Genomic DNA, 26437 nt, shown 5'->3' on the forward strand with positions numbered 1-26437 from the left:
GTGTGAACAACGTGAAGTAAAATTCACCATAAATAGCAAATACAAGTTAGACTTACCAAAATGTGCTTACTGATGATGAATTTTTATTCTATTTGTGGAGCAAATTCCACAGAAATCGTCAGTGCTTTTTTCTTTAAGACTAATTTGTGGGTCTGAATGTTAAATGTGTTTCTTTGTAATGTTCCTCTTAATTTTTAGTCATACAGCAGTTATCTACAATACCTTCAATACACACAAAATATATTTGCTCTAGCTGAATTATATCACTAAGATGTGCTAACAAACATCCATGTAATCAGTTATAAAGAAATAAAAACAAAATAGTGCTTTTATATTTCTTGTCATTAAAACTAATTTTCCAGTGTCTGAAGTGCTAATAGAAATCTGCAGTAATGTCCACTTTTTGCTTTTCTTGGTGCTTGTAAGTTACATTTTTAAATGTAGTTGTTGAGCCTCTGTACAGGGGATTTGTTCCCTAAAAACAACAACAAAAGAAAAAAGCTAGTAAGTTAAATATAATTTTTCTTAAATCTGCCATTTGACCATTGACTCATTTGCATATGTATGTAGGTGCAATCCATTAACTTTAATGCTACCTCTTTAGCTTTACAGCAGTGTGGGTCATCATCATGTAAATGATTCCTGACCTGATTCAGTCTGGTGATGCAAACCACACACAAACTCAGTAATATCTTTCATTCCTTATATGTGCAAGTAATGTGCTTATTGCTGCATTACAGAATATAGCAAGTAAACTTGTCATGTGCGGATCCTCTGAAGATCGTAATATGGCATAATTATGATCAGGCTACACAGAGCATAAAAAATCAATCCAGAACTAGGAAAAATGTAACAACAAACAAACCTGCCTCCCAGGTTAAAAAAACAAATCTAGTGAAACAGTATGTTGTCAAAGATGTAGTTAACCATGTGTCTTAGATTATTTTCATGCAGAGCATCATGACTGGATCATTCTAGAAGGAAAAGACTATAAAAAGTGTTTTCTGTAAAGGGTCATTTAAATTGTTTATGCTGCCACCATTCCCCTACTTGATCTCTGCAGGCTACTCAGATGAAAGGGTTGTTTCCCTGGTCCCTTGATAGTAGATGTAACAGAGTGGCAGATCAGTCTAAAACTTCCCAGTTTTAATCACATATAACTATGAATAATCAAATAATAGATTTATTATTTCTAGCACTCAGAACTATGGGCCAAGTAAAAAACAGCAATAGATGCGTTTTAAAATGATAGTAAGAACACTGTGTACACTTATTACAGAATTAAAAACTTTATATATAGGAGAAGTCATGCATCAATCCCCCTTCAGGCAAGTGTGCTTTGCTGGCCTGCACCTGTGGAATAAGATCCCTTCCAGTGGTATCAGCGGTTTTGTGCTATCTGAAACTACAGATCTCCTTGCCTTGAGGATTACAAAGCTGTCCAAGTTCTTAACACACAGTCATTTACCACCCACAATGAGCTTGAGCACTCCTTCTCCCCTTGAGGCCAGTCCCTCACTGAACCACCTTCCTTACGTAGGCACTTAAAAGTTGCCTCCAGATGGCATTTCTGCTTTCAACATTGACACTGAAATGTCTCTCCTCAAAGTTCCCCATCACATCGCCGAATCCTTCAAGCAGAGTGTGTCTAATTACACAGATGGTCGAATTATATTTTGCAGTACAATTTCCTGAATTATTTTTAGGGGATTTTTAGGCAAATTCTCTCCATTCTTCTTCCACTTTTCCCTCATTCTAACAATCTTCAGGTGAATCCCCAATGCTCACCCTAGACCCACAGAAACTGGCTGGTTGCAGCTTTCTCAGCAGCTTGTCAATGTTATGGTCAGATGCAGCTACTGGAGGCGAGGTGTCCTGGCTCTCGTACGGATTCCCTCTGTGGTCTCTAGCAAGTGCCTTAACTACCTCAGTTGTCTGTGTGCAAAATGGTGCTAATACTACTTTCCTACCTGAGGATTAGTTAGATGATGATGGAGAAGTGCTTTGAAAATGAAAGGTGCTAGATAAGTATTAGGTAATGCATATCAGTTCCAGCTTTAATTAATTACCAACCCATGTAAATGCGCAATGTGTTATTTTCTGTTTTAGATTTTTTTTAACCACAAAGTTTGCACCTTAATTTCAGTTATGTGCCAATCCTAGATAAAATGTTCTGTAGTCACTTTGGGGATGGGGGGGAATGATTCACCATTAAACTGCTCCATTAATTTTAAAGATATTACTCATTTGTCAAGCCTGTTTTTTTTCTATAAAAACATAAATTTGTGCCAATTAGTATATGTAATGTATATTTACATAAATGTGTTCATTGCTTCTTTTAATCATGTTTAAACAAAGTTGTAGCAACTCACTAATCTGCAGTTGATATTGCATGTCTTTTCAGGTCTGCTGGTTAACCCAGTTTTACTGCTACCAACACAGTGAAATGTCACGTAACAGTTTTCTCTTTGAATAAAAATGTTCTCGCAAAATGCTGCTTTTATATGCAAGTAGTACTAATGAGGCAGTTAAAGTGTTTGTTGTATAGCAACATTGACATTACCATTATTTGGCCATGCAGAGAACTAAGGGGGAGTAAGAGCTGTTCAGAGTGTGGCTCTGGCTACAGGGGGAGATCAGAGAATGCTCAATATATAGAACAGCTCCCCTGGGATTTTTAATATAACAATATGTCAACTCCAAAGCTATGCACTCCTTTCAGAACAAAACCTGAAACAATGCAGAAAACCTCTGTGGTTCCAAGCTTTGGATGAAAACGAGGCTTCTTTATCTTTTACACAAACTTTTAGCCGAGGTTCAGGATCCTGAGATGCATGTAAACCTCAGAATGCTTAAGTGGCCTCCCACTTCCCCAGAAGGTCTCCTCCCACCACAGGCCTGTGATCTTTCATTTATCTGTTGTCAGTCTTTTTGGGGCATAGCAGTGGCTTCCCCATCTCCTACCAGTGTCACTATGGGAAGCTAACAGGCCTTGGAAATACCTTCTCTCCCACTTTCAGCAAGAGAGGTGGCAGTGGAAGACATATGCTGTCAGAATTCTATTCAGCTCTATTGTAGTCAGACACTTCAGACTGTACCACATGGTTAATTAGGGAAACCCCAGGGATTTTCAGGGCTAACACTAGGTATGTTAATGCTGGTTTCCAGTGCCCTTTGTCTGGCCTCACTGATTTTCCCTTCAAAAGCACCTTTATTTTCCCTCCTATTTCTTCACCTACATCTTACCAGCGTTGGCTAACCAAAGGCATTATGGAAAAATTCTTGGAGTTAAATTGTACCTATTTTTCTTTCTCAGATGCTGGAGAATAATGTAGTGACTGGTCCTGCTGAAGTGTGTCAATCATGATGCTACTCTGCTCAGTGTTTCTTTGCCTTAGTCAATGAATCACTATTTAATTCATCATAATACTATTGCAAAAAAGCAAAAGTTCCAGGCAGAAGGAACAGGGGAAAAGGAACATGTGATATTTACGGGAACAAGACTGTGCCTCTAATATTAATCAAGCTATTCACTGACAGATGTATATAAAATGATTCATTAGATGCCCTTGTCAGTTAAAAAACTGACATCTCAGTGCATCATATTTGTGCGTGGAAGAAATAAAATGAAGAATATTAAAATCCATCTATTTTTCATTCATTCCTAAAAACCCATTACAATTTTAATTTATAGCATGCTATATAGTGAAAAATCTACCGACACAAGAGCATGGTTTGGGAAATCTGTCCAATTCCTTTATTATTTGAGAACCATTGAGCCAAATCACAGAGACTTATATAAAATTAATGCAAGTACATACCGTTTGCCATTTGGCCTTTGATCTTTCTGCTTCAAACTTGGCAACCTCTTTTCGGTCTTGAAAAGAAACTAGCAATTTCCATATACAAAGTAGAACAGTGCCCATCAGAAGGATAGCAAGAGAAACACCCAGCATTATCATTGGAATGTTTGGAGGCTGTGGGCAATCTGTGGAAACAAAGCAAGGTATGAGTGTTATTTACAAGTATAGCTAATTAAAAACAGCTGAGAGGAACCTGCTTGTTTTCCTTGCTGGGTGTTGCATGTGCCTTTTCTTTCAAGTTCATGTACGTTTGCAGTCCCTGAATACAAACCCAAGAATTCAAAGTGAAACTCAGCTGAAATATTTCAGAGTAGCAGCTGTGTTAGTCTGTATTCGCAAAAAGAAAAGGAGTACTTGTGGCACCTTAGAGACTAACCAATTTATTTGAGCATAAGCTTTCGTGAGCTACAGTTCACTTCATCGGATGCATTCAGTGGAAAATACAGTGGGGAGATTTATATACATAGAGAACATGAAACAATGGGTGTTACCATACACACTGTAACCAGAGTGATCACTTAAGGTGAGCTATTACCTGAAGCCACCATTTAGCTCCGATTTCCATGAAATTCAAACCAGGTTTAGGAAAAGGTTTGAGAAACTGGCCCAGAAGGATTATACTGCAAGGGTAAAAAGTATTCACTACGGAGGTTTCCCATAGCTCTAATACAAAATTAACTAGATACAGATTCTCTGGAGTAAATTTGGAACACCAAAAAAAAAAAAAAAAGTGATTTTTCCAAAATAAATGAGAAAAGTGGTTGGCTTAGTGGTAGCATGAAGTCTCACAATAGTCTCACTTCTTGGATTTACGGCACTCAGGCATATTGCAGAGGGAAAGATGCTGATTAGATTGTCGGCTTTTTAGTGGATGACTACTAAAACTTATGCTCTAATAAATTTGTTAGTCTCTAAGGTGCCACAAGTCCTCCTTTTCTTTTTACTAACACAGGGAAACAGCATTGGTGAAATGGAGAAGCTTGGGGGAAATGGCATCTCAAAAATAAAGAAAAGCAAGAAAATCCAATATTCCCCTTCAGATGCCTCAGATGTGGGACTGGGATTTGACTCAAATAAATAAGATTAGAGTTGCTCGGATAAAGTTACAACAGAACCATTTTCCATCAAAGAATGCAGTTCTGTCGAAAATCGAAACACTGGGAAATCATGTCAATTTTGCAGGAAGTTCATTTAGGAGAAAAAACAAGGGGAAAAGTTCAGACAATGTTGAAATGTCTCATTTCAACATTTTCAGGATGAAATATTTCAATTTTTTATATTGAAACAACTTTGGAATTTTTAAAACCCTGTATGATTCCTTTATATTACAATATATAATGTAACATTTTTTTAAAAATCATAATATCAGTGAAACATCTTGATTTTGTCCAAACAAAATGTTCCGACTGATCCAAAATGATTATTTTTCTGGAATTTTCCTTCATGGAGCATTTTGAAATGTTCAGGTTTTGTTCTGATTCAGAGTGAACCCAAATTTTGAATCAAAATTCTCTGCAAAACAGAATTTCCATTTTTCACACAGGTCTAAATGAGATATAGAAAGACTTCTGCTGTTTTCTTATGTCCACTGCCATAATGTAAACAGTATTGCTAACCTAGCTCCCACTAGAGTCCATGACAAAACTCTCATTGACTTCAGTTGGGCAGATCAGACCCCTAGAAACTAAACTGAAGTTGCTTTGTCTTGGGCTCCATTGATTTGAATATACTTATAAAAATACAGACATGGTTTTGCCCACGTGAATCCACTGAGTTCTGAACAGATGTCATTGTCAGCCCTATCTGAAATGGTCATGTCCTTTTCATTCAGTGACCAAACCTCATGAGTAAAGATGGAGTGAAGGTAAGCTGAAGTATTGGATAAGGAGATACTGCATAAAATCAGATGCCCAATTTTCAAACAAAAGCACCTAAGTAGGACTCAGAATAACACATTTGATTGCTCAGTTTGGTACTTCAGTGCATATATGTTCATTATACACATCTGGGTGCTAATTACAAGGGTTCAGGTGTGGGATTTGTAAAGTTGTTAGGGTGCCTGTGTTTAAAAACAGGAACTAACATCTTTGAACCAGACAGAAGTATTCTAGACACCTCATTTTTGGAAATGTTTCACTTTCATTTCCATGGTGAATGTAAGTTGTTACCATGCTAGAAGTTCAATACCACTTTTTAAATGGCTTCATTTTGTTGTTGTTCTATAAATGCTAGCTAGCAATCCTAGATCAAACATGGGCATTTTAGAATAGAAAATCAGTATTATTCTGGGATAGATTTTTTTTCTAGAACTCAACATAATAATAGGCTTGTAAAGCCAAGAGGGCATGTTCTTTTTGTCAGCTCTCAATTAAAGGATCATTTTAATATTAACCAGTATTACTCATAAAAGTAAATTACTATTTTATGAAATTTTCTTCTGAACCATGGTCTGATGACATTTAGAATTCATTTCAGTTTGGCATAATTTACACACATTTTATTTTGCATGACTATTTTGATTGATGTCATTACGCAACTCATTTTGAGAGGTCTAGTTTGAACACTGAAGGAAGGCATTAGCTGTTCGTACAGACTGAACTTCAGATCCACAAGTGAAAATGAGCTTTGGAGTGTTCATGGTGTTCTCATCTTATTTCACATTTGCATACATCACAAAACCACAGCATAATTGTTCCTCTGCATGAGACAGGCTCAGAAGTGGAACAGATTAGAATTTAGGTTTATTGTCAGAATTCTGTGGGGAATGCTCCAAAGCATTTGCATGCAGTGTGCCTGTGTTAAGCTATTTCTATCAATCCTTTTTAAATAAACACAGTAAATATATTTAATAAAGAGACTATCCTACAGCTATGAAAATATTTTATGATCTTGAATCTGGCGAGTGCAGTTTACACGTGTATACCTTCCATCTTTTTTGTAAAGCTTTGTTGCAACATTCTTTGGTATAAAGCTACTGTATATAATGGCACTACTATTATTAAACAATAATATTCTTACAGAAGTAGCTGATTATTTCCAGTGCAATCACTTTAATTCCTGAGACAGATACTGCAGAAACACTGCACGCAGAATTAATAAAGAAGATGAATGGCTGGAGAACTTTTCCAAACCTCAGGTTATACTGCCAGAAGGAAAGCAAGCATGTGCAGTGCTTTCCTTAATGATGTAACTAACTTTTAGAAGTGAGACACTGGGTGTGTCTAGGGTTGGCAGGCATCTGGTTTTCGACTGGACTGCCCAGTTGAAAAGGGACCCTGGCAGCTCCAGTTAGCTCTGGCTGTTAAAAATCCAGTTGGCGGCACAGCGGGGGCCTGGGGCTAAAGCAGGCTCCCTGCCTGCTCTAGGTCTGCGCAGCTCCCAGAAGCAGCCACTATGTCTTTGTGTTCCCTGGTGCATGGGTGACCAGGGAGGCTCCACGTGCTGCCCATGCGCCAACTGCCAGCTCCACAGCTCCCATTGACTGGGAACCACAACCAATGGGAGCTGCAGGGGCGTCACCTGTGGGCACGAGGGCTGCGCACAGAGCCTCCCTGGCGACCCAAGCACCCAGGGACTTGGCGGTCACTTCCTGGGAGCCGCAGTAAGCACCACTGGGACCCTACTCCAACCCCCTGCCCAGAGTCCTGTCCCAAGCCCAAACTCCCTCCTGGAGCCCTCACCCTGCACCCTCCCAACATCCCAACTCCCTGTCCCAACTGGGACCTCTCTCCCATAACTTGAACCCCTAATGTCTGGCCCCACCCCTAGCCCAGAACCCAGACCCCCCACATCCGAACCCCCTACCCCAGCCCAGAGCCCTCTCCTTCACCCCAAACCCATCATTCCTGGCCCCACCCCAGAGCCCATACCCCCAGCTAGAGCCCTCACACCGCACCAACACCTCAACCCCCTGACCCAGCCCTTTGAAAGTGAGAGAGGGTGGGGGAGAGGGAGCGACAGAGGGAAGAGGTGTTTGGTTTTGTGCCATTAGAAAGTTGGCAACCCTAGGTGTGTCCAAAAATGTATTTGTCTGCCTGGAAATAGCCTGTCTAGTAATTGAGAAGAAGAGTGTGTTCTCTCATGTCCCACATAATTAGGATCTTTAAATGAAAGACAAGACAAGACAAATAACAATAGATAAAGAAATATTTTTAAATGAAAGGACATACCTTATTAAAAATAACTGTTCAATATCTAGGGTAACTTTGTGAAAATCATTCAAAACTTGGTAATAGTGCTGTGTTAAATGTAATTATGTGGGCTAGGCATGATTTTAAAAATATTTGCACATCATATAAAATATTTGCTTCATCATGTCTAGTGTAGCTATTATGGATACTTGTTAATCTATTAAAAAATTTTTTGTATCTCTATGAATAAGATTTTACAGGTAATTTGTCATGTAATGTGATGGTATTTGGTATCATCATCGTTTTCATAATGTTTAGTACTCCCATAGTACTTTTGAAAAAACTAACTAACTTATCCTCACATCACTTCTGTGTTGTAGAGAATTAAATGTTATCCAAACTCTACAGATAAGAAAATTGAAACAGAGATAGAGTGACTTGCCTCAAGGCCACAGAGGGAGTCAGAGCTGGATTTAGATCAGCAATGTCTCGCTCCTAGCCTTGTGCTCAGTCCACTAGTCCATACTGCTAGTATTGCAAGAACAGTCATGTCTCATTTCAACATCATATGAAAGAAATATTTTAGAAGGTGCTTTTTTTTGGTTAGGTAGAGAAATACTATTAACACAAGAAAACACAGTACTGTACGTAACATCTCAGTTTGCTAATCTTCCAATATGTATGGCTTGATTCTCCCAGCTGTACTTTTAATTCACAATGTGTATATATTAAAAACGTGATATTAACAACTCACCTTTCTGCTTTATGCTATGAATGATTGTCCTTCCCTGTTCATCTGTAGCCATTAGAAATGTAGTAACACATTCATTTTCCCCTTGTAACGAGCAGGGAATAGATTTATCCTTTGAGAAATCTGTGGAAAAAAAAGCCACCCAGTAGGTCAAGTGCAATTTAACATGTAATAAAAAGAGAGACTATGGATTAATATGTGTCATGGCCTTTTCACCATATAGTAAAGACAGGAAGAGAACTGCAGAAATATCCTAAGAATGTCCGCTATATTTAACAACTTTTTCTTCCACTCTAAATGGCTTTTTGTTTTGGTTTTAGATTTTCCACGTATGTTTCAGAAGAGTAGGTCCAGGTGTTGTCAATCTGCACTGACCATCAAGTGCACCTATCAATCTGCTGCAGTGTGAATTTCAGTGAATTGCAAATACTTCCAAGACACTTTCCACCATTTGTCTAGGGAATAGAATAGCCCTGATTCTAGTACAAAGTAAACAATATGTTCTCTTTGGCTTAGAGCTACTGGTAGTATGTCTAGATTACGTTTCAGAAGTAGATAGTCACATTTCAAACAGATACTGATACCTTTAAAAGGACTACCATTTATTCCTTCCACAATGCAATTCCTAAAGAATACTGTGGCATGTATCGTGACAATAATAAAATATAAATTAATAACAGAAAACTGTAGTTGTGGGATCATTGTAATGTGATTCAGAGGAAGGCAGATACAAAAGTAATCCATTATGACAATCTGCCCAGCTTTACTTGCCCCTTCACTTAATGTATTTGTGTGGGAAAACTTAATCCAGGTTTTTTTCAAACCTTTCTGAAGTAGGGAACCTTTCATGGTGAGTTCATTCAAGAGGTGAGGGGTGGGAATGAATAGTTGTGGCAGACAGCAAATAAGAAGTAAAATGATTGGAATCTGAGACTGTATATCCAATTCCAGAAGTGCCACAATTCCAATTCTAACATTATATAATATCTTTATATTTAGAAAATACCCTTCATTTTTAGCAACGCCTGCTAACTCCTCTATAGCTGAACATCTGTTGTTGCTTCTGTTATAAACTACAGTTTCACGACATGTACACTATAACTCAGCTCTAAAAATTAGCTTTTACTTTTAATGAATTTTTAAAAGAAGCCTGTCGGTCTTTGTTATTTTTAGATAGATGTGAGAAAACTAGAAGTTTGTCAAATGGATTTTTAAAAATGAAATGTTATTGGTGTTTAAGGCTCTATTCACCACTCCTTCAGACAAAACCCCTGGGAGTTTGGCTGAGTAAGGAGTGCCAAATAGATCAACCTAAACCTCTCAAACATCCAAATCACAAAAAAGGAAACAAAGAAAGAATGAATTTGGCTTACAATAATGGAATTTTAAAGGAAGCTATTGTACATACAAAATGTCAACTTTCATTTACTACGTATCACATACTTTCATATAATTTGGCCTTTATTTATATCAGACATAGGGATGCAACATGGCCACATAGTCAAGTGATTACAAGAGAATCTCACTTTTCATTTAAAAAAAAAAAGTAAGTTTCTAGTTCTCAGTACAGTAAAGAAAAGCTTGAAAAATGTGACCCAAGTGCATTCAAAAAGGCTCAAGAACCAGAAGGCAAATAAAAGGAACCCCAAATTTATTACTTTTTAAAAATGCCATAACTCAAACTAAGCTCAGGATTTTTCAGGGCTTGACTCCAGAGTTTTGACAACACTGCTTTAATTTCTTAAATTTTACTTACACTGAATATATTCATTCCTCCTCCAAGGTGTCCCACTGTTTTAGTATATGAGATCATTAACACTAGGTATTATCTAGGTTTTTAAAAAATTCGTACTGTAGCAAGATGGCTGATTTTAGTTTGGTGGGTCCTGCGCTTTTCTTGGTGGGGAGTTAAGATGCCACCCTTTGCCCCTGCTCTTGGGTGCCAAGGGCCCCGCTACTAGCCCAGGAAGGTGATAGAGGAGGGAAGCGGGGGGAGGGGTCCGGGTTTGCTCCTCGCTCTGAGTCCCAGCCTCTCTCAACCCCTGTTGGTTTCTTACCCTCATCCCCCTTAGGTGGGGGTTACCCTCCGTCCTTAGATGTGGGAGGGAGGGAGTCTCTCTGTCCTGCTGGGCAGGGTCTCCCTTACTCCAATTCTCAGGTCTTCCAAATCTCTGAACATACCTCCAAGCTCCAGTCCTTTCTCCTTCCTCCTCCTCTGTCTGCCTGATGCAGGGGGTTTTATTAGGTTCCTAACAGGGCCTAATAAAATTGACTGCAGGTGCTCCAATTAACCTGCAGCCACCTTCCCTAGTCTACAGAGAACCACACCTTAATTAGCCTTAAGTTTATATATCTAGCACTCTCCCACTGCTCCCTGGCCCTCCTGTATCACAATACAGCCCACTGTAGTGCACACTGAGCTTTTAACAACAAGACAACACAAAAATATGTTTAGTAGACATTTGTAATTTGCACTAATTATGGTATCTGTGGCCATGATCCACTACATTACTCCAGTTTTATACCAGCATACCACCATTGATTTCAGCAGAGTTTGAAATCAATGGAGTTACACCAGTATAAAACTGCAATAACACAGTGGAGAACTGGCCCTGAGAACACACAAAACTCAGTTAAACCTCAGTGGGTTCCTGGACATGCTAGTGGATGCAAAAAGAGTTTTAGAATGCAGCATTTATCAGGTCATCTGGAAAATTTCTTGTTTGTCTTTTTAAAAAGGTATCCCTACTACTCCCCATCTCAAAAAAGAAACAAGAATTTAAATAAAATAACAGTAAGGAGCTGATTTTAAAAACAAATTTATCTGAAGAATAAGGATAAAAAATGTACACATCAGTTCAGGGGTGCTGGAACTAGGGACGCTAGGGGTGTGGCAGCACTCGCTGGCTTGAAGTAGTTTCCATCATACACAGGTTTTACAGTTTTGTTCAATGGCTTTCAGCATCCCCGCTACGAAAACTGTTCCAGCTGCACCAGTTTAATTCCTTCTGAAGTGTTTCAGCATTGTACTGGGTCAGGTAGCATGCAAGGTTCACCCTAGGCAGCAGGACTATAGGATTAGTGCCTTAGGTTTACGTTGCACTGAGATGGGAAGCTGACACCTTTAAAGGGGTGCCTCCTCTTAAATGTTCTTAATTTATGCCAAAGTGGGACAAAATTGCAAATAGATCTGCCGCTTATACTCCTTTGAGTTCTTTTCTAATCATACTGTCCTGGGCTTTTAAAATTGCTTTATTGTGACTCATACAAAGAATAAGGGAACATGTATAGACCTGATAGGATGTGTGTGCGGAGCACAGTTAGGGGAGAAGTATGAGAACACACTGAACCCTGGCTGTGCATGTGCCTTAGGGATGCAGCTCATAGCAAGTGCCGGGCCCTCTCCCCAATCTGCAGCTCATTTCCCTGATCCTCTTCTCTGCCTGACTCCATAAACTGGGTGAGTATGTTCCTCCTAACCCTGCTCCCTGACTTGTAGCTCCATACCTAGCTACATGGAGGGACACATGCCTTCTTGACCTTTCCTCAGTTTCCTTCTCTGGCTCCTGTGGGACATACAGATTTTTGCGACTACCTCAGCATTTTTAGATATTTACAATTTTTAATACTTAACATTAATTTGACAATTTCTCTTCATCCATGAAAAACAGTAGCATAAAGTAGCACCTATATAAACTCAGAAACTTCAGCACCTCCACCAATTGTTGTGTTATATTGACGCCCTGTTGGAGTGTAGGGACAAGAACACTCCAGTGAGCTTCCCGCACAGCACTTATAAACGTGACGCTAGTGCTTAAACAGTAGGAAGTGAAACGGACTCTGCATAGAGCACTGCCAAGGGCACAAAGCAGGCAATCTGAAGAAACAGACAAAACCATGTATGTGTATTTGTGTGTATTTATGTTTAGAAAAAGCAATGATATTGCTTAGCGGTCTTGTTTAAAGTTTTATTTCTTTGTCTATGAGGGTAATATTTTATTCAAGGTCAATTTCTGTCCTGGAAGTTCTCATGGACTTCAATGGGATCACTGCATATGCATCTGAGGGCCGAAATCACAATGAAACTTATGGGTTGGGTATAATTTTACACCTAGATGCTTTTGTCAGGATACTACTTTCATTGGGAGTTTGTATTAGGGCACATAAGACTAAAATTCAGCCATAGGTGGATTATAGTTTTCAAAAGTTTGTTAGGAAACTAGGTGTATAGTGGTGAGTTAATTAATCTGAAGGGATAAATAGATAGTTCTGACTGCTATTAATAAGGATCTTTTCAGTGCAGTACTGTATATGTTGATAGATAGTGATAGGATCAAATAACCAGTATAATTTTTGGAGCCAATCCCATGGAAAAAAACTATGTATGTACTGCAGTAATTTTCAGATACTGTCTATACCTTTATGTAAAACTAATGAAAAATGAAGCTACAATTAACAAGGCAGACAACAAAAGGCAGTTAAATAAAAGATGTACAAACCTTCTGCACTGTTGACAGTTGCATCAACTAATCTACATTTTTCACTGCATTCTGCCTGTGACTGGACATCAGAAGCCAAATGACACTCTATGCAGCTCCTGTGAAAAATAATTCAAAAGCTCATCAATCGCCGTCTGTTGCAAAGCACAAATATAAAGAGGAATACATATGCTGTCTACTTTTTAAAAAGAAGCCAACAAAAGGTCTTGTGCTAGAGATACAGTAGTTCTCAGAAATGTGATATGTATTGCCTCAAGAAAACCCCTGAATAAAGGTACTGTAGTTAAGTACTCTTTTGCCCTTTTTCTTGCTAAGCTCTTGTTAGTTACCAGACAGAACCCCAGGCAACATTATTCATGTATGTCTGCTAAAGAAATGGGGTTACTCATACATAGCATTCATTTTTAAAGATAAAGGTTCTGAATTAAGCCTTCACTAAATACTTGTCAGAAGAATGTCTACCAAATGGACTAATATGTGAGGAGGCTGGGAACCTAATATAAATCTCCCTATGTTTAAAAATCTCTTAAGTAACGTGTTATATTTACCAAGTGACTAAAAACATGTTTAGGTATCTTAACAGATGTCTCTCAAATATGATTCACTTGTCTCAGGAGCTACTAACATAGATACTAATTAAGCTGATGCAAGTTATTGGCAAAAGTAACTTCAAAATATCTTATTTATTTTATTTACTTGTACAATGACTGGAATATTTAAAAACAAACTCGGGGTCTGATCCAACTCCTGCTGAAGTCAATAGAAAGTCTCCCAGTGATTCAATGGGACCTGGAGTGGGTCTAGAGTCTACTAGCGGAATAAAGAAAATACATAAATGAAGTTCACATAAGAAAATTGTTGTTGCAAAGTATATTGGAACAATTCTAGGTTTAAAGCATTGACTGGATTCAGAGGCTGAGACTCTGAGAAGAACAACTCTGTAGGACTAACTATCTAAAAAGAAACTGGCCATCACAATTGTTGCATTGAATTACATACCTCCATGAGAATAATGCTGAGAGTTCTGTGATTCTTTTCATGGGATGGGGTGACCTTATCACGCACAAGTGAAGCAGTGAATAGACTACATGAGTGGGTAAGGGGATAGTCGCTATCAAATGTAGATACATTCAGTGTTGCTGGTGTTTTGGTCATATTTGCCATGTTTCTCAAACTACTGCCCTTACTTTCTCAGCTGCCTAACCATGTCTCAGTCCCCTCTGACCTGGTCTCTTAACTTAGCCATGTCTTCCACATCTTCTCTCTCTTGGCTTTTCCAGCCATATGTTTCAGCTGTCATGGCAGTGACAGAGAAAGAGGAAAGATGAAAAAGTTCTGACAAATGGATGATGTGGAATATATTTTTAATATACTAACTAAATGCCCATCAGATAACTATATATCTCCTATTAGTCTGCTGAATTAGAGTATAAACAGATTGATATATTTACTGCATAACATACTTATACTCAAGGGCTATGTTTACTCAAAATATTATGCACCTAGCCCATGCATGCGAGTCTTGAGCAAACTGTATTACCCTTTTGGGACCTGATCCACTAGTTGTACAGAGCCATGGTGGTGTACGTTACACATCATGGAACTGGTTCCTTTCTCATTTACAATGCTATATTGAGAATAAGGCAATGGAATTCCAAAGGGGTAAAGACATTGTTGGAGAAGAAGCAGGCCTCAGGTATAAACCAATGTAAGTAGCAGAGTAGCGATACTTTAATGTAACTTGCACTGATTCAGCACTCCATGAACGTGCAAATGTACTTCGCACCACTACGGTATTCTATGGGGAGCAATTCAAGCACCTTGCCTAATTGGGCAGTTATGCCTACTTAAATCAAGGCTGAATTTATCCTTGGAAGATTTGGCGATAGTGCAGGCATATGAATGTGTGTGTTTAGAGGCTCTGCTTTTCTTACCCTCTTTTTAGATGCTTTTACTGATATACCCTCACATGCAATATCTTTTGCATATCTCAATGAAGGCGAAATCAGTGCCTCTTTGCCACTTACAATCAGTCTCAGGTCGGCTTATACCTGATGCATAACTTACACCACTGCTTTTATCTCCACTGAACTCATCCAGACACACCTGTAGCAGCTGGACCTGCTTAATCCACGCAGCATTTAGCTGAATTTGGTATTTGAGTTGCTATATATGTGTAAAGCTGGTGTAGCTTCTGAGAGCAGAACTTAGCCTAATGAATCCATAGACATAAATAAATTAACAGTCATGTTGCAAACTTTATTATATGTTCCTTCCCTGTCTGTTTTCCTTTCTGTGATATTGGTTATGCTGCGGTGTTGTTGTTCTGTTCCATGAACAGATGTCAGTATTGCTCAGCTGAATTCATCGTGGGGCTTCTTTGTACAACCAAGTAGCAGAAGTGGAAATGTGACATGGTGCTCTGTGCCAGCTGAAACTAGGGGAAGTATTTTTCCTAAAGTTCATTTTGAGATCTAGCGGATCAATGCTGAGAAATGTTTGGTTTCTGCATTATGATTAGATTGCACAGAAGAAGCAGAGAAGCTCTTAGGTTCTAGGACCAACACCCAAGAAAAATGTGGTGGGAATAGCATCCCAGAGCTATTAATATACTGTACACGTCTGAATGAAGCAGAAAATACAAACATGGTAAAAACAGTACCTTACCGTTTGGAACTACAAGGATCACCACATGTAGGGCATCTTTCACATGTGCTACCCGAGGCCCCGGGATTTGTGCAAACACATGTTCCACAAATGCATTCACCTCTTCCACTACACAGTATTCCATCCTCAGAAACACAGGAGTTAATGTCAGTTGTGCAGTTACAATATTCACCAGTCCATCCCCTGTGGCATACACATTCACCACAGTCACAATCACCATTACCTAGAAAAGTAAAGGTTATCCTGCCAGGTTAGTGTTTTCATTTAAAAGTGACAGAAGAAATCATTACAAGCATTCTATTTCAGAATGCACATTTTCATTACTACCAGCACCTCTCATATTTAAAAAAAAACCCACCCTTTTCAATGTATAGTTAAACATAAAAGGCCTGATTCGCATCTCACTTAAACTAGTGCAACTCTATTCACTTTAATGGAGTCACTCCTGATATATGTGGGTGGGAGATAAGACTCGATCCTCCAAATTGTCTTTTCATTGACACTGGGATAACTCCAACCTATCTGATTCACTACTGTGCTACTTCAGAGAGATGCCAGTTTAACTCTATTCCCATTGTTTTTAATGGACTTGTTCTGGATTACAACACAGTAGCAGATAGAATTCAGTCCAGAAGAAGAAAAGAAATATAAAGAGCCTGATTCTTACTTCACTGACGCTGGTGTAAATCAAGAGCAATTCCACTTATATCATTGGCATTACTGGTATAAAATCAGTGAGAAATCTGAATCAGGCTGAAAGGGATTAAATACAGGAGGGCATACTTGGATAATTATCAAAAAGAGAAATGTTACAGTTTTGGGGACAGATCTGGAAATAACAAAATGAGACACACACACTCTGGAGTTGACAATAGCCTCGCGGTTAAGGCACTCACCTGGGATGTGGGAGACACAGGAACTTGTCCTAACCACTGGGGTACAGTCCCTCATTCTCTCTGGTCCAATTAATATTTAATTATTTATTTGTAGAAAATGGAAGAGCTCCAACAGGAAAGATTGAGACACTGCTGCTATAGCATCACAATTAGGGCACTCACCTGGCATATGGAAGACCCATGAGCTGGGACTCCCATATGCCAGGTGAGTGCCATAACCACTGGGCTGTGGGGTATTCTGGGGTGGGAAGGGATCTCTCTCTCTCTCTCTCATTTTTTTGCAGAAATTTTTGAAAGGTCCTGATTTCATGCTGATGTGGAATGAAAACAAATGTCAAAACCATGAAATTAGCTCACATCTGGAAATACTCCTATAATGAGGGTTACATCTACATAAAAGGTTATAGATTTTAAAAATAGTTTAAGGGGGACATACCTCCACATTGCACTCCTTTAAATCTCACACAAGAGAAATTGTCACATTCGCAGTATGGCCCATAAATATTTCCGTACACAGAGAAATGGCAAATACACTGCCCGCAGTAACAGTCACCTCTCCCGCTGCAGGAGCTCTGCTCTGGAGACCTTTTACAGGAATTTGTGCTCAGGGAGTTTTCATTACATTCACAATAAGGACCCATGTAGCCAGGGTTGCAGGCACACACTCCACACTCAAAAGAGCCCTTTCCTTTGCTGCATTTGGAACTGTTCATCTCAGCCTCTTTCTGACAGTTACAGCTGCATTCTAGCTGAATATCAATTTCCAGGGCATCACTCAGGCCGACAGGCTTTATTACAATCTGCCTCCGCCTTTTCTCACAGGAAGGTAGGCTTACTGTCATGTTGAAAGAGACCTGGAAAAGAAAATATATTAACCATTCATGGCTGCAGCATACTAAATGCAAAGAATACTCTGGAAATATAATGCACAGCCAAGAACAAGAATTTATTAGGTATTGCCTAATAACTCTCAATTTGTTTGGAAGAGATTTATTAAATAAAGGAAGCAAGATTTCTGCCTTGGTGTTCTAAAAATCTCTCTCAGTTTTACAGGAATGAACGTCATTTGAGAATCTGTTATCTACTTACTGTGTCTCCCACTTTTATATGGGAACATTTCCTCTGGCGCGGAAAAATAGTACCATTGTTACAGATTGCCGTGAAAGAGAGATTGAGTCCTTCTGTGTCTCCTAACACCTCCAGCTCCACTTCAGATCGCAGCTCCTGAAAGAAAAGGAACACGTTGGATGCAATGGTTGCTAATGCTCCACGTCTTTGTGACGTATATTGGAAAAACACAACCGTATCTGTGCAGTAAAGAATTCCGGATTTTGATACTTTATTTACATACTTCTTTCTTACAAGAAAAATGGAAAATGAACAAAGTATTGGCCTTTAGGCCAAAGTCGACTGCCATATCAGCTGAATATCTGATACCAGAATGACCATATCCTGCACTTGTAGGGGAATGTACTTAATGCTCTAATAAGTCTTCTTTCATTTCTAAGTACTTTGCTCCCTTCTGTAGGTTTTAATTTAGCCCTAGCCTTATTGAGGAATTTATATGATCACTATGCTAACACTGTAGCTTTCCTTATTTAGCATGTAACCTTGCAGTCTTTGCTCAGGCATGACACCCAGTTTTGTCTGAGAATAGCCAGAGAAAAGACTCCAGGATTTGGCCCTATCTTTCCAGTACCAAAGCCAGCCCTAATCCTTTGGCTCTGGCTCACTCCCTTGTGTAAATCTAAGTTTCTTCTTCTTCCTGTTTTCGTCTGTTCCCCAGGTGGAAACTCTTTCAGTTTATGAGCTTTTGCTTGGATTTCAAAATGGATTCAGTAATGCCAGAAATTATGCTACTGTTGCTTTAGGAAGAGAGACTCTTCATGCTGCTCCCTGCGCTCCCTCAAACTCTGCTTTCTGGTTTTCATTCTTAAATGTTTTTGTATTACACTTTTGAAAATATACTGAGACTTAATCCAAAGATCACTGAAGACGGTGGCAAGATGGACTCCTGTGGACTTTAATGGGATTTCTAATTCAATCAATAGCGTGCATCAGACTAAACCTCAGATTACATAATCCGTTTGATGGGAAATTTTCAAAAGCGCTTAAGGGATTTAGGAGCACAAGCCCCACTGACTTCCAATGGGATTTGTGTTCTTAAGTTCCTTAGATGCTTTTGAAAATGTCCACTTTTTCTTAAATTCCCTGGAGACTGTCAGGTGAGTCATCCTAATGAATGGGACCACTCACTTGAGTACAGGTTTGCAGGACTAGGTGCAATGGGCATTAGCTGAAACTTCAAGTGGAATATGTATAAATTTGCATAACTGTCTCATTTGTATAAGCTTTGGATTCTCTACATTGTCTGTTTATCTACCTCATTTTAATTATATCTTTCCATCTGAAAAACCTCACTGAGGTATTATTTTAATAAGATAAAGGATAGCAGCACATTTGTTAAGCAAGATGTTTAATATATTCCTTTAGCTCCAAATCCACTCTACAGCACACAGCTTGAGCAACAAGGCTGTGCAGTGAGGATCAAGTTGGGGAACTGCATTGGATGCAATCTCTCTCTCCTTGCTGCTACTCCAGCCCAAGGCTGAAGTAGCTTCTGTGCTGCCTGCATCTCCCTCTGAAGCAGGAAGATTGGCACATCCTCTCGCTCTGCTGTTCCCCAGCCTTCTCTGTTTGGAAGCACAAACGAACCTCCTCAGAGGGCTCTAATTCAGCTGGCAGGTTCTGTGCAATCCGTGTGTGGCATCCCCAAATTCTGCCCTCTCCAGGCAGTGGAACTATATAGTTTCTGCTGCCAGCAAGGTCTTGTGTGCACATATAGGGAGGGGACAGGGACTTACGGTAACCCTTAGTGCAAGTTATATTATTGCCAACTCCAAGCATTCAAAAATTATGAGTCCAGCCCCGGAAAATCATGAGATTTGCTTAAAAATCATGAGATTAAAAATAATAAATTTTGTGTTCTTTTGATTTGCCATCTGGTGTGGGGATGTTTAGGGTCACATGGTGAAGCTTTACTCTGCAGCCATGAAGGCAAGAAAATTCCTTAAAAACAAACAACCCCCCCCCGCCCCAATCAAAGATTCTCAGACAGTAACAGATTCCAGCAGCCGGGGCTCTAACAAAAGCCTCAGCTACCATAAGAATGATGCTAAAATAAGGAGAGTTGGCAATGCAGACTTTATAAGATGTACCACACAATAGGCTTATTTTCAACTCCTCACTCCATCAGCTAGATTGGAGGTCCAGGGCTGAAACTGAGGTGCAGCACGGCAAAACTATTTAAAAGTGAAATTGTAATTGTAAGTACAAATTAAATGCTGCTGTGCATTAGCCCATTATCCTTTTGGTCAGATGGATGGGATGGATCTTTATCACCATGTCTCCATTTTCTATTTGTGAAATGTTTTTTTAAATTAAAAATATGTATCACCTTCAGCTGAAAATGAATGGAAATATGGGGTCAAACTCCACCCTGTATTCACCTCCATGACTTTAAGAGAAGACTCACATCTAGTGGGTTACATGGGCATAACTGGGATCAGAATCTGGCTCCCAAGTACAGAGAGCATTAAAACGTTCCTGCAGAAACACTTTTAACTCAAAAGAATTCCTGAATGAAACAGACATCAGCAGTGTTACAAACTTGAGCCTTTGCCAGCAGCTCCCTCGATCAAAACTGGTCCCTGGTCTGTTTAAAATATTATTCCTTCAATCTTTCTTACCCTGTAAGCCAAAAGGGACGTGGGTGCTGGAGAGAACAGAATTCTTTGTATTTTTAAGAATGCTGGAATAACTTGGGGATCAACAGGCTTGATTTCAGATATTATGCAACTTGAATGAGTGCTTTGAAGACACAAAGCTAATACAGAATTTAACCTTTGTCAAAGCAAGTAGTGACATGCTTACTGGAGACTATGAATCACACTGGAGCGGCAGGAGGCGGGGAACATGAGAACATTATACAACAAATATTTTGACAGCTCATAGTTTCCTAATTTGCTTACTCCCACTGAAGATTTTAGAGGCCAATATATCTGAGTGATATTAATAACTTGAGTTTATATAGTGCATTTCATATAAAGAACAAAGCATTTTAGAAACATTCACAGATTGACCTAACACCACCCTTCTGAGGTAGGTAATTATTATTATTTCTATTTTACAGATGGGGAAACTGAGGCAGAGAGAGAGACTGCAAGGTGACACAGAAGTGTGGCAGAGCTGGAACTAGAACCTAGAATTTCTAAGTCCCAATCATGTGATTTGCAACAAGTCCACCTTTATTCCCACCACAATTTCAGCTTTTCTAGGCTCCCACCAAATATAAGGAAATGGTGTTTCATTCAGTGAGGCATCACTTCATTTTTATTAAAAATATTCTGCAAAATAAATATTACCCTCAAGGAGGTGGGGAGGAGGATTTTCTTAGTGTTTGTGTTAACTTGCTTTTTGTGCTTAAAAGAGTTTCAAACTAATGGAATAATTAACCTTTAACATTAATAAAATGGGCACAAATAAATTCTGAAAGTCTCTCAGCCAGGAGGCCTTGATTAATATAAGGCACCACAGGTATCTACAGGAGGCTCTCATTGGCACTCCACTCACTCTCTGCCCTGATCAGAGGAACCCTGTACTTTTCAAACTACCCACTCTTTGTGGAGTGCTGAGCAATGTGGGAGCGGCCAGGATCCATTTTCCAGCTTCACTTCCCTTGCAGATAGTAAGTAAAAGTGGCGTTTCATCCATTAAAGGTGGGGTAACAGTATCTATGTCCTAAAATTCCATCCTCAATTAATCCTAACAGAAGGCATTTACCCTTAGTCCTAAATTAAACTCCAGAGGTGAAATCCTGGCTCCACTGGACGTTTTACCATTGACCTCAATGGGGCCAGGATTTCACTGCAGGTCTGTTACAATAGTAGTCCTTGATTGATTGATTTTAAAATGCATTGTCATATTTATTTTTTTACATTACAGAAAATCTGTTGGTGTTTATTAGAAACTCATAGTATAAAAAGCTATTACAATTAATTATAAAAGATTTCATAATTTGTGCTACTTTTTTCTTTGTCCTGCAAATCAAAATAATTTTGTAGAACATATTAGAGATATGATACAAATAAAGGATGCGAGAATAAAAAAGCACAGGAAATGATAATTACAAAGAGGGTTTTTTTTAAAGGTAGTAATTGTTAAAGTACATGCTTGTAATAAAGAAAAGCGAAGTAAAGAAAAACAAAACAGAACAGGGACTAACACCCTCAATATATTACTATAAATGTACCCAGAGGGATTCCAGTTTTTCCATATCCTTCTTGTAGTGTGGGGCCCAAAACTGGACACAGTACTCCAGATGAGGCCTCACCAGTGTCGAATAGAGGGGAACGATCATGTCCCTCGATCTGCTGGCAATGCCCCTAGTTATACATCCCAAAATGCCATTGGCCTTCTTGGCAACAAGAGCACACTGTTGACTCACATCCAGCTTCTCGTCCACTGTAACCCCTACATACTTTTCTGCAGAACTGCTGCTGAGCCATTCAGTCCCTAGTCTGTAGCGGTGCATTGGATTCTTCTGTCCTAAGTGCAGGACTCTGCACTTGTCCTTGTTGAACTTCATCAGATTTCTGTTGGCCCAATCCTCCAATTTGTCTAGGTCCCTCTGTATACTATCCCTACCCTCCAGTGTATCTACCTCTCCTCCCAGTTTAGTGTCATCTGCAAACTTGCTGAGGGTGCAATCCACACCATCTTCCAGATCATTTATGAAGATATTGAACAAAACTGGCCCCAGGACCGACCCTTGGGGCACTCCACTTGATACCAGCTGCCAACTAGACTTAGAGCCATTGATCACTACCCGTTAAGACCGACAATCTAGCCAGCTTTCTATCCACCTTATAGTCCATTCATCCAGCCCATACTACTTTAACTTGCTGGCAAGAATACTGTGGGAGACCGTTTCAGAAGCTTTGCTAAAGTCAAGGAACAACACGTCCACTGCTTTCCCTTCATCCACAGAGCCAGTTACCTTGTCATAGAAGGCAATTAGATTAGTCAGGCATGACTTGCCCTTGGTGAATCCATGCTGACTGTTCCTGATTACTTTCCTCTCCTCTAAGTGCTTCAGAATGGATTCCTTGAGGACCTGCTCCATGATTTTTCCAGGGCCTGAGGTGAGGCTGACTGGCCTGTAGTTCCCAGGATCCTCCTTCTTCCCTTTTTTAAAGATGGGCACTACATTAGCCTTTTTCCAGTCATCTAGGACCTCCCCTGATCGCCATGAGATTTCAAAGATAATGGCCAATGGCTCTGCAATCACATCCGCCAATTCCTTTAGCACTCTCGGATGCAACGCATCCGGCCCCATGGACTTGTGCACGTCCAGCTTTTCTAAATAGTCCCGAACCACTTCTTTCTCCACAGAGGGCTGGTCACCTCCTCCTCATGCTGTGCTGCCCAGTGCAGTAATCTGGGAGCTGACCTTGTTCGTGAAGACAGAGGCAAAAAAAGCATTGAGTACATTAGCTTTTTCCACATCCTCTGTCACTAGGTTGCCTCCCTCATTCAGTAAGGGGCCCACACTTTCCTTGACTTTCTTCTTGTTGCTAACATACCTGAAGAAACCCTTCCTGTTACTCTTAACATCTCTTGCTAGCTGCAACTCCAGGAGTGATTTGGCCTTCCTGATTTCACTCCTGCATGCCTGAGCAATATTTTTATACTCATCCCTGGTCATTTGTCCAGTCTTCCACTTCTTGTAAGCTTCTTTTTCGTATTTAAGATGAGCAAGGATTCACTGTTAAGCCAAGCTGGTCGCCTGCCATATTTACTATTCTTTCTACAGATCGGGATGGTTTGTCCCTGTACCCTCAATAAGGATTCTTTAAAATACAGCCAGCTCTCCTGGACTCCTTTTCCGCTCATGTTATTCTCCCAGGGGATCTTGCCCATCAGCTCCCTGAGGGAGTCAAAGTCTGCTTTTCTGAAGTCCAGGGTCCGTATTCTGCTGCTTTCCTTTCTTCCTTGTGTCAGGATCCTGAACTTGACCATCTCATGGTCACTACCTCCCAGGTTCCCATCCACTTTTGCTTCCCCTACTAATTCTTCCCGGTTTGTGAGCAGCAGGTCAAGAAGAGCTCTGCACCTAGTTGGTTCCTCCAGCACTTGCACCAGGAAATTGTCCCCTACGTTTTCCAAAAACTTCCTGGATTGTCTGTGCACCGCTGTATTGCTCTCCCAGCAGATATCAGGGTGATTGAAGTCTCCCATGAGAACCAGGGTGTGCGATCTAGTAACTTCTGCGAGTTGCCAGAAGAAAGCCTTGTCTACCTCATCCCCCTGGTCCTGTGGTCTATAGTAGACTCCAACCACGACATCACCCTTGTTGCTCACACTTCTAAACTTAATCCAGAGACTCTCAGGTTTTTCTGCAGTTTCATACTTGAGCTCTGAGCAGTCATACTGCTCTCTTACATACAGTGCAACTCCCCCACCTTTTCTGCCCTGCCTGTCCTTCCTGAACAGCTTATATCCATTCATGACAGTACTCCAGTCATGTGAGTTATCCCACCAAGTCTCTGTTATTCCAGTCACATCATAATTCCTTGACTTTGCCAGGACTTCCAGTTCTCCCTGCTTGTTTCCCAGGTTTCGTGCATTTGTGTATAGGTAGTTGAGATAACCCGCTGATCGCCCCTCTTTCTCAATATGAGAAAGGCAGCATCAGGTTTATGTCCCTATTTGTATTTCCCCACATAATCTTAAACACATTCAATTTTATTTCGTGACTATATTCCCTCCTTTAAAAACATTAGAACAACCTCACAGCGACACCATCACATAGCTAAAGCAGAGAATAGCATTCTTAGTGCATTGTTTTCTAATATCACTGCAAAACAGTGTGATATATATGCTCAAACATTTGAACGTGTGTGTTCTTTTTTTCAGGACCGACGGAAAGTTTCTGTAATGCTGGGCATCTGTGCACAACTGTGCTTATTGTAAACAACGGGATTTGTTTTCACCAAATCACAATTTAATATCTGAGAATAGCAGACACGCAAAAGGAGAAGTATGTTATAAACATACCTTATATGCATCAATGATCAATTGGAGAATATTTCCAGAATCTTTCTGAAGTTGTCCAACAGTAGCTCCAGGAATAAGTTTGGCATAATTCTGTAAAGAGCAAGTACAAAATATAGGCTTGAGCTGTTAACAATAATTTGAAAGCATAAATTCGTAATAGGTGGTATGGTCCATCTTGCTGGCAACCTCCCTCACCCCCCAAACCCATAACTACCAATCTAAAGAATTATAAGTAGGATTTTCAAAAGCACCTAAGTGACTTCAGAGTGAGCACAAGTCCTGTTGAAAATCAATGGAGGAGCACAAGTCACTTAGGAGTTTTTGAAAATTTCACCCTATAGTGTTCTCCAATTAAAATGAAAATATCCTCTCAACAGTTCTATTTGTTTTTAATAAAAATAATCAGAGCCTGATTCTGCTACTCTTACTACTATTGTAATGTTGTTCCCATCGGCCCGATATACATTTGTTTTAGAAACTGTACTTTTCTGAGGCCGGTACATGTTAACTAGCATATAGTGTACTGTGCACAAGGGCTCAGGGATGAAGGGGACATAAGGCCTCAATAAGAATGAGATTGGCGAGCCTGGAACATAGGCTCTGAACTATTTGCTGCTGTTATATGACTGGAATACAAATACCACATGTTAATCAATGGTTAGTTATAATTCAGGAAGAATTATCTGCCTAGTGCCCTGATTACATGCTGGGTTTGTGTTAAGAAAATTGTCGTCATTTAATGTCCAGTCTCACCTCAGTGCTGTCATTGTAGCATGACACTCACAGCTAGTTCTTAGAACTAGTAGCTAATATTAATCTCATCTGGTGGTTACTACATTGCATTTAGGGCTTGAACCAATGCTTATTGAAGTCAATGGGACTACTTGGAGATAATGAAAAGGGCAGTTAAAAGAGAAAATTGGTAACATGATAAACTCTGCAGAAGAAAGCTGCTGTTCTAATGCTGATTTTTTAAACATTAAAAACATTCAAAAAATCAATGAAGATGGACAATTTGATTCCCTTACATCCCTTTTATACTTTGCACTTCCACCAGTATTATGATTACTTTAAATATTATGTATGAAATACCTATCATTCATTACATTACTAAAGTGCTATTGTAAATCAGCAGGATTAAACACATTTGATGTTACAACAGGTGATTTGGCATGCCTGACTCCTGTGAATTATAGCACTCTGTCTTTGAAAGATTGTTCTTAGAATATAGAACTGTGCATTTTGTAAACATGGGCATTATGCAGACTGGTTATAAATGAGAGTTAGAGAGTTTGGAATCTAAAATATCACTGCCTTTTATCTGGGGCATGCAAAATAAACAGTAGGCGCACACTAGGCTTAGGGCCACAGTCTACCGTTCCTCTGTGCACAAAAATGCCATGGATGACAGTGTGAGTTCCATGGAAGGCACAGGTGCAGACTATGGATTGATTTTAAGGAAAGTTTCCATCTTTGAGCATATATTTTAATGTTTTTCCATATAAAGTTTCTG

The 26437-nt window shown here is 39.6% G+C and overlaps 1 protein-coding gene across 3 annotated transcripts in view; it reads right to left on the reverse strand.

The window, feature by feature from the left end:
- Window positions 1–365: 365 nt before the first annotated feature.
- The window catches only part of ITGB6 (integrin subunit beta 6), a 43526-nt gene continuing 17454 nt past the window's right edge, over window positions 366–26437 (reverse strand). For 2 of the 3 annotated variants that reach the window (XM_077829734.1, XM_077829733.1), the window contains 8 exons: window positions 24925–25014; window positions 17896–18030; window positions 17243–17660; window positions 15911–16133; window positions 13244–13341; window positions 8748–8867; window positions 3822–3988; window positions 366–475 (listed from right to left, as the gene is read on the reverse strand). In XM_077829734.1, coding sequence (XP_077685860.1) covers window positions 374–475; window positions 3822–3988; window positions 8748–8867; window positions 13244–13341; window positions 15911–16133; window positions 17243–17660; window positions 17896–18030; window positions 24925–25014 — 1353 coding nt within the window. In that variant the 3' untranslated portion in view covers window positions 366–373. The remainder of the gene's footprint in view (window positions 476–3821; window positions 3989–8747; window positions 8868–13243; window positions 13342–15910; window positions 16134–17242; window positions 17661–17895; window positions 18031–24924; window positions 25015–26437) is intronic. The other variant, XM_077829735.1, reaches the window with a different exon arrangement.

Source organism: Eretmochelys imbricata, chromosome 11, assembly GCF_965152235.1.
Source record: "Eretmochelys imbricata isolate rEreImb1 chromosome 11, rEreImb1.hap1, whole genome shotgun sequence".
NCBI lineage: Eukaryota > Metazoa > Chordata > Testudines > Cheloniidae > Eretmochelys > Eretmochelys imbricata.